The 12,044-nt window shown below is 50.9% G+C and overlaps 1 protein-coding gene across 1 annotated transcript in view; it reads right to left on the bottom strand.

Annotated features, from left to right (window-relative positions):
* Positions 1 to 9,789: 9,789 nt before the first annotated feature.
* Positions 9,790 to 12,044, bottom strand: part of LRRC56 (leucine rich repeat containing 56) — an 81,835-nt gene continuing 79,580 nt past the window's right edge. The window contains exon 12 of the mRNA XM_038765374.1: positions 9,790 to 10,140. Within this exon, the coding sequence (XP_038621302.1) occupies positions 9,790 to 10,140 (351 nt within the window). The remainder of the gene's footprint in view (positions 10,141 to 12,044) is intronic.

Raw genomic sequence — 12,044 nt, 5'->3', positions numbered from 1 at the left:
GCGACCTCGGGCCCATCCTCGGGTCCCTCGGCTGGAAAATAACAACAACAACAGCATTTATTAAGCGCTTAGTCCAGCGCTCTGCACATAGTAAGCGCTCAATAAATACGATTGATGATTAAGCGCTCAATAAATACGATTGATGACTAAGCGCTTACTAGGTGCCAAGCACTGCTCTAAGCGGAAAATCACAACAACAGCCGCATTTATGAAGCGCTTGCTAGGGGCCAGAGCGCTGGCGAGGCTCCAGGGTGATCAGGTTGTCCCACGGGGGGCTCACGGTCTTCATCCCCATTTTCCAGATGAGGTCACTGAGGCCCAGAGGACCAGTCAATCGTATTTATTGAGCGCTTACTGTGTGCAGAGCACTGGACTAAGCGCTTGGGAAGGACAAGGTGGCAACATAGAGAGACGGGCCCTACCCAACAGTGGGCTCACAGTGGAGTGACCTTAATAATATAATAATGGCATTTAGTAAGTGCTTACTAAGTGCCAAGCACTGTTCTAAGCGCTGGGGAGGTTGCAAGGTGATCAGGTTGTCCCACGGGGGGCTCACAGTCTTCAGCCCCACTTTCCAGATGAGGGAACTGAGGCCCAGAGGATCAGTCAATCGTATTTATTGAGCGCTTACTGTGTGCAGAGCACTGGACTAAGCGCTTGGGAAGGACAAGGTGGCAACATAGAGAGACGGGCCCTACCCAACAGTGGGCTCACAGTGGAGTGACCTTAATAATAGAATAATGGCATTTAGTAAGCGCTTACTATGTGCCAAGCACTGTTCTAAGCGCTGGGGAGGTTGCAAGGTGATCGGGTTGTCCCACGGGGGGCTCACAGTCTTCATCCCCATTTTCCAGATGAGGTCATTTAATAATGACTTAATAATAATGATAACAATGGCATTTATTAAGCGCTTACTATGTGCCAAGCACTGTTCTAAGTGCTGGCGAGGTTCCAAGGTGATCAGGTTGTCCCACGGGGGGCTCACGGTCTTCATCCCCATTTTCCAGATGAGGTCACTTAATAATGACTTAATAATAATGATAATGGTGGCATTTAGTAAGCGCTTACTATGTGCCAAGCACTGTTCTAAGCGCTGGGGAGGTTCCAAGGTGATCAGGTTGTCCCACGGGGGAGCTCACAGTCTTCATCCCCATTTTCCAGATGAGGTCACTGAGGCCCAGAGAAGTGAAGTGACCTTAATAATAATAATAATACTGGCATTTAGTAAGCGCTTACTATATGCCAAGCACTGTTCTAAGCGCTGGGGAGGTTCCAAGGTGATCAGGTTGTCCCAAGGGGGGCTCACGGTCTTCATCCCCATTTTCCAGATGAGGTCATTTAATAATGACTTAATAATAATAATAATAATAACAATAATAGCATTTAGTAAGCGCTTACTATGTGCCAAGCACTGTTCGAAGCACTGGGGTGGTTCCAAGGTGATCAGGTTGTCCCACAGGGGGCTCACGGTCTTCATCCCCATTTTCCAGATGAGGTCATTTAATAATGACTTAATAATAATGATAACAATGGCATTTATTAAGCGCTTACTATGTGCCAAGCACTGTTCTAAGTGCTGGCGAGGTTCCAAGGTGATCAGGTTGTCCCACGGGGGGCTCACGGTCTTCATCCCCATTTTCCAGATGAGGTCACTTAATAATGACTTAATAATAATACTAATAATAAGGGCATTTAGTAAGCATGTACTATGTGTCAAGCACTGTTCTATGCGCTGGCGAGGTTCCAAGGTGATCAGGTTGTCCCACGGGGGGCTCACGGTCTTCATCCCCATTTTCCAGATGAGGTCATTTAATAATGACTTAATAATAATAATAATAATAATAATAATTAATAATAGCATTTAGTAAGCGCTTACTATGTGCCAAGCACTGTTCTAAGCGCTGGGGAGGTTCCAAGGTGATCAGGTTGTCCCATAGGGGGCCTTACGGTCTTCATCCCCATTTTCCAGATGAGGTCACTGAGGCCCAGAGAAGTGAAGTGACTTAATAATAATCATAATAGTAATGGCATTTAGGAAGCGCTTACTATGTGTCAAGCAATGTTCTGAGCACCGACGAGGTTCCAAGGTGATCAGGTTGTCCCACGGGGGGCCTCACGGTCTTCATCCCCATTTTCCAGATGAGGTCACTGAGGCCCAGAGAACTGAAGTGACAACAACAACAACAACAACAACAATAATAATAATAACAATGGCATTTAGTGAGCACTTACTATGCGCCAAGCACTGTTCTAAGCACTGGCAAGGTTACAAGGTGATCAGGTTGTCCCATGGGGGGCTCACAGTCTTCATCCCCATTTTCCAGATGAGGTCATTGAGGCCCAGAGAAGTGAAGTGACTTGATAATAATAATAATGATAATGGCATTTAATAAGTGCTTACTATGTGCCAAGCACTGTTCTAAGCGCTGGGGAGGTTCCAAGGTGATCAGGTTGTCCCACAGGGGGCCTCACGGTCTTCATCCCCATTTTCCAGATGAGGTCACTGAGGCCCAGAGAAGTGAAGTGACTTGCCCAAAGTCACCCAGCTGACAATTGGCGGAGCCGGGATTTGAACCCATGACCTCTGACTCCCAAGCCCGGGCTCTTTCCACTGAGCCACGCTGCTTCAGTGGGGTGAAGGGTGTGAAAATGGGGGTGAAGGGTGTGAGCCCCACGGGGGGACAGGGATTGGGTTCAACCTCATTGACTTATATCGACCCCAGTGCCTAGAACAGTGCTTGGCACGTGGTAAGCGTTCAACAAATATCACGATGATGATGATGGAGAAGCAGCGTGGCTCAGCGGAAAGAGCCCGGGCTTGGGAGTCAGAGGTCGTGGGTTCTAATCCCGGCTCCGCCACTTATCCGCTGTGTGACTTTGGCCAAGTCGCCTCACTTCTCTGGGCCTCAGTTCCCTCAGCTGGAAAATGGGGATGAAGATTGTGAGCCCCCCGGGAACAACCTGATCACCTTAAATCCTCCCCAGCGCTTGAAACAGTGCTTGGCACATAGTAAGCGCTTAACAAATACCATTATTATTATTATTATTATTATTGAGAAGTAGCGTGGCTCAGTGAAAAGAGCAGGGCTTGGGAGTCAGAGGTCATGGGTTCTAATCCCACTCCACCACATATCCGCTACGTGACTTTGGGCAAGTCACTTCACTTCTCTGGGCCTCAGTTCCCTCATCTGGAAAATGGGGACTAAGACTGTGAGCCCCACGTGGGGCAACTTGATCACCTTGTATCCTCCCCAGTGCTTAGAACAGTGCTTGGCACATAGTAAGCGCTTAACAAATACCATTATTGTTATTATTGAGAAGCAGCATGGCTCAGTGAAAAGAGCAGGGCTTGGGAGTCAGAGGTCTTGGGTTCTAATGTGACTCCACCACTTATCCGCTGTGTGACTTTGGGCAAGTCACTTCACTTCTCTGGGCCTCAGTTCCCTCATCTGTAAAATGGGGATGAAGACTGTGAGCCCCCCGTGGGACAACCTGATCGTCTTATATCCCCCCCAGCACTTAGAACAGTGCTTGGCACATAGTAAGCACTTAACAAATACCATTATTAGCATTATTATTGAGAAGCAGTGTGGCTCACTGGAAAGAGCAGGGCTTGGGAGTCAGAGGTCATGGGTTCTAATCCTGGCTCCACCAACTGTCAGCTATGTGACTTTGGGCAAGTCACTTGACTTTTCTGGGCCTCAATTCCCTCATCTGTAAAATGGGAACAAAGGCTGTAAGCCCCCCGTGGGACAACCTGATCACCTTATACCCCCCCCAGTGCTTAGAACAGTGCTTGGCACATTGTAAGCACTTAACAAATACCATTATTATTATTGAGAAGCAGCGTGGTTCAGTGGCAAGAGCCCGGGCTTGGGAGTCAGAGGTCATGGGTTCTAGTCCCACTCTACCACTTATCCGCTGTGTGACTTTGGGCAAGTCACTTCACTTCTCTGGGCCTCAGTTCCCTCATCTGGAAAATGGGGATGAAGACTGTGAGCCCCCCGTGGGACAACCTGATCACCTTATATCCTCCCCAGCGCTTAGAATAGTGCTTGGCACATAGTAAGCACTTAACAAATACCATTATTATTATTATTCTTATTATGGAGAAGCAGCATGGCTCAGCGGCAAGAGCCCGGGCTTTGGAGTCAGAGGTCATGGGTTCTAATCCCGGCTCTGCCAACTGTCAGCTGCGTGACTTTTGGCAAGTCACGTCACTTCTCTGGGCCTCAGTTCCCTCGTCTAGAAAATGGGGACTAAGACTGTGAGCCCCCCGTGGGACAACCTGATCACCTTATATCCTCCCCAGAGCTTAGAACAGTGCTTGGCACATAGTAAGTGCTTAACAAATGCCATCATTATGATCCAACACTTAGAACAGTGCTTGGCACATAGTGAGTGGCACAGAGAAGCAACGTGGCTCAGTGGAAAGAGCCTGGGCTTGGGAGGCAGAGGTCGTGGGTTCTAATCCTGACTCCACCAACTGTCAGCTGCGTGACTTTGGGCAAGTCACTTCACTTCTCTGGGCCCGAGTGACCTCAGCTGTAAAATGGGGATGAAGACCGTGAGCCCCACGTGGGACAACCTGATCACCTTGGAACCTCCCCAGCGCTCAGAACAGTGCTTGGCACATAGTAAGCGCTTAACAAATACCATTATTATTGCTATTATTGAGAAGCAGCGTGGCTCAGTGAAAAGAGCCCAGGCTTGGGAGTCGGAGGTCATGGGTTCTAATCCCGGCTCCGCCACCTGTCAGCTGGGTGACTTTGGGCAAGTCACTTCACTTCTCTGGGCCTCAGTTCCCTCATCTGGAAAATGGTGACTAAGACTGTGAGCCCCCGTGGGACAACCTGATCACCTTATATCCTCCCCAGCGCTTAGAACAGTGCTTGGCACCTAGTAAGCGCTTAACAAATACCATTATTATTATTAATATTAAGAAGCAGCATGGCTCAGTGAAAAGAGCAGGGCTTGGGTGCCAGAGGACGTGGGTTCTAATTCCGCCACTTGTCTGCTGTGTGACCTTGGGCAAGTCACTTCATTCACTCATTCAATCAATCAATCAATCAATCGCATTTATTGAGTGCTTACTGTGTGCACAGCACTGGACTAAGCACTTGGGAAGTACAAGTTGGCAACATCGTACTTACTGATCACTTACAGTGCGCCAGCACTGGACTAAGCGCTCGGGAAGTACAACAGAAAGAGCCAACAATGGGCTCACAGTCACTGTGCCTCAGTGACCTCATCTGGAAAATGGGGATAAAGACGGTGAGCCCCACGTGGGACAACCTGTGTGTCCCCCAGCACGCAGAACGGTGCTCGGCACATAGTAAGCGCTTAACAAATAATAATGATAATAATGATAATGACGACATTTATTAAGCGCTTACTATGTGCAATGGGGGAGGTTACAAGGTGATCAAGTTGTCCCACAGGGGGGCTCACAGTTTTAATCATCATCATCATCATCATCATCATCATCAATCGTATTTATTGAGCGCTTACTGTGTGCAGAGCACTGGACTAAGCGCTTGGGAACATCTAGAGACAGTCCCTACCCAACAGTGGGCTCACAGTCTAAAAGGGGGAGACAGAGAACAAAACCAAACCTACTAACAAAATAAAAAGAAGTCCCCATTTTACAGATGAGAGAACTGAGGCGCAGAGAAGTGAAGTGACTTGCCCACAGTCACACAGCTGACAATGATCTCAGGTCTTCGGTCAGTGGGCCAACGGGGGGAAAGACTGAATGATGGAAGTCTCTCGAGGATGAATTTGAATCCCAGGACTGTGACCTTGGACAGATCAGGCCAGACGTCCGCACCTCAGTTGTGCCCCAACTTTTCCTCTGCCCTAAGGTCCAATCAATCAATCAATCAATCGTATTTATTGAGCGCTTTTACTATGTGCAGAGCACTGTACTAAGCGCTTGGGAAGTACAAATTGGCAACACATAGAGACAGTCCCTACCCAACAGTGGGCTCACAGTCTAAAAGGGGGAGACAGAGAACAGAACCAAACAGACCAACAAAATAAAATAAATAGGATAGAAATGTACAAGTAAGATAAATAAATAAATAAATAAATAGAGTAATAAATATGTACAACCATATATACATATATACAAGTAGCCGGCCGGGTTGGGTGTCAGGGCTGGGTGTTCAGCCCGGGTGCCAGCCTGATCGACAGCTGCGGCCCTCGGGTCACTCTCCCCCAAATGCTCAGGGCTCATCATCATCATCATCAATCGTATTTATTGAGCGCTTACTGTGTGCAGAGCACTGGACTAAGCGCTTGGGAAGTACAAATTGGCAACATATAGGGACAGTCCCTACCGAACAGCGGGCTCACAGTCGTCCTTCTTGTGCTACCAGGGGAGCAGCGTGGCTCAGTGGAAAGAGCCCGGGCTTTGGAGTCAGAGGTCGTGGGTTCGAATCCCGGCTCTGCCACTTGTCAGCTGGGTGACTCTGGGCAGGTCACTTCACTTCTCCGTGCCTCAGTTCCCTCATCCGGAAAACGGGGATTGACTGTGAGCCCCCCGTGGGCCAACCTGATCGCCTTGTAACCTCCCCAGCGCTTACAACAGGGCTTTGCAGATAGTAAGCGCTTAGTAAATGCCATTATTATTATTATTATTAATCAATCAATCAATCAATCATATTTATTGAGCGCTTACTGTGTGCAGAGCACTGTACTAATTATTATTATTATTATTATTACCACACAGGCAAGGCAGGGCGAAGTGGAAACCGCCAGCCCGGGCACAGGGTCCACACACAAACACCCCCCCACACACACCGCACGCAGAACCCGAACGCAGACCCGCACCATGCAGGAAACAAATCATAACTAGGCTCCTCAGGCCCGAGGCGCGGGACCACCCAACGCTGAACCCCAACAGTCTCCGAGGCCCCCCTAACAATTGCCATCGTCGTCGTTATTATTAGCGAGTCACTTCTCTGGGCCTCAGTTCCTTCATCTGTAAAATGAGGATGAAGATTGTGAGCCCCATGTGGGACAACCTGATCACCTGGTAACCTCCCCAGCGCTTAGAACAGTGCTTTGCACATAGTAAGCACTTAATAAATGCCATTATTATTATTATCAGGGTGCCAGGGCTGCCCCCCGGAGCCGATATCTCCGCTCCGGTGCCCGCTCTCCGTCACAGGGGTGGGCCACCGATTGAGCTCGGAGCGGCGAAAGCGATGGCCTTCTCGCCCAGGCTCGGTGGGCAGAGAGGGCAGCCGGGACCCCCGTCTCCTGCCCGTCTCAGCTGATCGGAACGGAGCCGGGGGCCGCCGTTGGACGTGCCCCCTTCCTCTTTGGGGGTCCCACACATTCTACCCCTGGGGCCCTCCGGCCTTGCCCTCGCAGGCCGCCGCGAGACACCCCGGCCTACCCCGGGGGACGCGGGCACCCACACGACCGGGCCAACTGGGCACGGCGAGGCCGCGGGTGGCAGCCCCTGCCGGAAAAGCGGAATGACCAGTGTAGACGAGGACGAGCCAGGGCCCTTCCCCGCCACCGCCCCGGACCCTCCCGGATTCCCAAGCAGCAGCCTGGCCTAGTCCCCCCGCCCCTTTTATAATAATGACATTTATTAAGCGCTTACTACGAGCGAAGCACCGTTCTAAGCACTGGGGAGGTTACAAGGTGATCAGGTTGTCCCTCGTGGGGCTCACAGTCTTCATCCCCATTTTACAGATGAGGGAACTGAGGCCCAGAGAAGTGAAGTGACTAGCCCATAGTCAGCTGACAATTGGCAGAGCTGGGATTTGAACCCATGACCTCTGACTCCAAAGCCTATGCTCTTTCCTACTGAGCTACGCTGCTCCTCTTTTAGACTGTGAGCCCACTGCTGGGTAGGGACTGTCCCTATATGTCACCAACTTGTACTTCCCAAGCGCTTAGTACAGTGCTCTGCACACAGTAAGTGCTCAATAAATACGATTGATTGATTGGTTAGAGCCCAGGCCTGGAAGCCGGAAGATCATGGGTTCCGATCCCGGCTCCACCACTTGCCTGCAGTGTGACCTTGGGCCGGTCACTTCACTTCCCCCCGGGCCTCGGTGACCTCCTCTGGAAAGTGGGGATGGAGACCGGGAGCGCTTACTGGGTGCGGAGCACTGTACTAAGCGCTCGGGAAGTCCAAGTTGGCAACATCTAGAGACGGTCCCTACCCAACAGCGGGCTCACAGGCTAGAAGGGGGAGACGGGCAACAAAACAAAACGTATTAACAAAATAAAAGAAATGGAATAAATACGTTCAAATGCCAGCTCCGCCGATTGTCAGCTGGGCGACTTTGGGCAAGTCACTTCGCTTCTCTGGGCCTCAGTTCCCTCATCTGTAAAATGGGGATTAAAACTGGGAGCCCCCCGTGGGACAACCTGATCACCTTGGGTCCCCCACAGTGCTTAGAATAGTGCTTTGCACATACTAAGCGCTTAACTTCTAGACTGTGAGCCCACTGTTGGGTAGGGACCGTCTCAATATGTTGCCACCTTGTACTTCCCCAGCGCTTAGTACAGTGCTCTGCGCACAGGAAGCGCTCAATAAATACAATTGATTAATTGATTGATTGATTAACAAATGCCATCATCATCATCATCATCGGTCTCTGGGCCTCGGTGACCTCCTCTGTAAAATGGGGATTGGGACTGTGAGCACCATATGGGACAGGGACTGTGTCCAACCCGATTTGCTTGTTTCCACCCCGGCGCTTAGCACAGGGCCCGGCACAGAGTAAGCGCTTAACAAATACCGTTATTATTATTATTATTCCCAGGGGTGGGGGCTCCCATCTCTGCTGAAATCTGGTCCTCCCACCGCCCCGTCTCCGGCGCTCTGCAGCCGCCCCGTCCTCCCCCTGCCCCAGGGTGCGGCCGTTGTCTTCGTCGTTGGTATTTATTGAGCGCCCGCTGTGGGCGAAGCACTATTCCAAGCACTTGGCATGTGGAACCAGAGAAGAGGAATCCGGTCCCTGACCCCTGACCCCCGAGTAGGGGGCCGGGGGAGGGAATGGGGGGCATCCGGTCCAACGGGAAGCAGCGCGGCTCAGTGGAAAGCCGGGCTTTGGAGTCAGAGGTCATGGGTTCAAATCCCAGCTCTGCCAACTGTCAGCTGTGTGACTTTGGCCAAGTCACTTCACTTCTCTGGGCCTCAGTTCCCTCATCTGGAAAACGAGGATTAAAACCGTGAGCCCCCCGTGGGACAACCTGATGACCTTGTATCCCCCCGGCGCTTAGAACAGTGCTTTGCACATAGCAGGCGCTTAACAAATACCATCATCATCATCATCATGGGTTCAAATCCCGGCTCTGCCAACTGTCAGCTGTGTGACTTTGGGCAAGTCGCTTCACTTCTCTGGGCCTCAGTTCCCTCATCTGGAAAACGAGGATTAAAACCGTGAGCCCCCCGTGGGACAACCTGATCACCTTGGAACCTCCCCGGGCGCTTAGAACAGTGCTTTGCACATAGCAAGCGCTTAACAAATACCATCATCATCATGGGTTCAAATCCCGGCTCCGCCAACTGTCAGCTGTGTGACTTTGGGCAAGTTGCTTCACTTCTCTGGGCCTCAGTTCCCTCATCTGGAAAACGGGGATTAAAACCGTGAGCCCCCCGTGGGACAACCTGATCACCTTGGAACCTCCCCAGGTGCTTAGAACAAGCGCTTAACAAATACCATCATGATGATGATGATGATTACAGCCAACGTCCCACCCAACCGGGCGAAACAAAAATGGGTCGAGGAGAGTGGATACGTCAGTGAATAAAGTCATCTACATGGGGCACCAAGGTGGGCATCGAGGAAGGCTTTCCAGGAAGCTGTGAGGGGGCAGGAGGGGTGGGGAGGGATGTGATTTGAGGTAGGGGTGGTGGGGAAGACCCCCCCAAGCAGGGATGAGGGCGGAGATGATGGAGATTGGGGGGCCGGTGGTCAGGGTTTGCAGCCCCGGGCGGAGAAGGGGGTGAGGGTGGGCCGGCTGGGCAGCCTCGGGAAGGTGGTGTTGGTGGTCAGCGGGCAGGCGGCGGGCGGGACGGGGGTCTTCTCGGGAGTCCTGGCGGGAGAGCGGATGATGGGCTGGTAGCCCCCCGGCCTCCTGGGCAAGCTCCTCTCCTCCGCGGGAGCGCTGAGGGCGGGAGACAGCCGTTTCAGACATTTATTATATTTATGGAGAAGCAGCGTGACCTCAAAAACCTCCAATGGCTACCAATCAATCTGCGCATCAGGCAGAAACTCCTCCCCCTGGGCTTCCAGGCTGTCCATCCATCCATCCATCCCCTGGCCCCCTCCTACCTCACCTCCCTTCTCTCCTTCTCCAGCCCAGCCCGCACCCTCCGCTCCTCCATCACTGATCTCCTCACCGTTAGGCCTCGCTCTCGCCCGTCCCGCCATCGACCCCCGGCCCACGTCCTCCCCCGGGCCTGGAATGCTCCCAATCCCTCTGCCCATCCGCCAAGCTCGCTCTCTTCCTCCCTTCAAGGCCCTACTGAGAGCTCACCTCCTCCAGGAGGCCTTCCCACACTGAGCCCCTTCCTTCCTCTCCCCCTCGTTCCCCTCTCCATCCCCCCATCTTACCTCCTTCCCTTCCCCACAGCACCTGTATATATTTATATATGTTTGTACATATTTATTACTCTTTTTATTTATTTATTTTACTTGTCCATATCTATTCTCTTTATTTTATTTTGTTAGTATGTTTGGTTTTGTTCTCTGTCTCTCCCTTTTAGACTGTGAGCCCACTGTTGGGTAGGGACTGTCTCTATATGTTGCCAACTTGGACTTCCCAAGCGCTCAGTCCAGTGCTCTGCACACAGTAAGCGCTCAATAAATACGATTGATGATGATTATCATCATCAATCGTATTTATTGAGCGCTTACTGTGTGCAGAGCACTGGACTGAGCGCTTGGGATCCACCAACTGTCAGCTGAGTGACTTTGGGCAAGTCACTTAGCTTCTCTGGGCCTCAGTCACTTCATCTGTAAAATGAGGATTAAGACTGTAAGTCCCCCCATGGGACAACTTGATCACCTTTTCCAACTTGGACTTCCCAAGCGCTCAGTCCAGTGCTCTGCACACAGTAAGTGCTCAATAAATACGATTGATTGATTGATTGATTGATTATTACAACTGTGAGCCCGCTTCTGGATAGGGACCGTCTCTCTCTCTGTTCCCAACTTGGACTTCCCAAGCGCTTAGTCCACTGCTCCGCACCCAGTAAGTGCTCAATAAATACGATTGAATGAATAATGATAATAACGAGAGAAGCAGTGTGGCCCAGTGGAATAAATGTGATTGAATGAATGAATGAATGAATGAATGAATAACGAGAGAAGCAGCGTGGCCCAGTGGAATAAATGTGATTGAATGAATGAATGAATGAATGAATGAATAACGAGAGAAGCAGCGTGGCCCAGTGGAGAGAGCCTGGGCTTGGGAGTCAGAGGCCATGGGTTCTAATCCCGGCTCCGCCGCAGGTCTGCTGTGTGACCTTGGGCCAGTCGCTTGAGTTCTCTGCGCCTCAGTGACCTCATCTGGAAAATGGGGATGGAGACTGGGAGCCCCCCGTGGGACAACCTGATCACCTTGTATTCATTCATTCATTCACTCAATCGTATTTATTGAGTGCTTACGGTGGGCAGAGCACAGGACTAATCGCTTGGGAAGGACAAGTTGGCAACATATAGAGACGGTCAATCAATCAAACAATCGTATTTATAGAGCGCTTACTGTGTGCAGAGCACTGGACTAAGCGCTTGGGAAGTCCAAGTTGGCAACATATAGAGACGGCCCCTACCCAACAGTGGGCTCACGGGCTAGAAGTTAAGTGACTTTGCCCAAGGACACACAGCAGACGTGGCGGAGTCGGGATGCGAACCCCTCACCTCTGACTCCAAAGCCCGGGCTCTTTCCCGGGCTGAGTTCCTCAACTGGGTACCCTGGTGGGTGGGTGTTGTTATTATTATTATTATTATTATTATTATTATTATTATTATTATCATTATTATTATTATTATTATTATTATTATAAG

The sequence above is a fragment of the Tachyglossus aculeatus genome, chromosome 22, assembly GCF_015852505.1.
Source record: "Tachyglossus aculeatus isolate mTacAcu1 chromosome 22, mTacAcu1.pri, whole genome shotgun sequence".
Classification (NCBI taxonomy): Eukaryota; Metazoa; Chordata; class Mammalia; order Monotremata; family Tachyglossidae; genus Tachyglossus; species Tachyglossus aculeatus.
The sequence above is the reverse complement of the archived record's forward strand: the minus strand, read 5'-3'. Positions and strand labels throughout refer to the sequence as shown.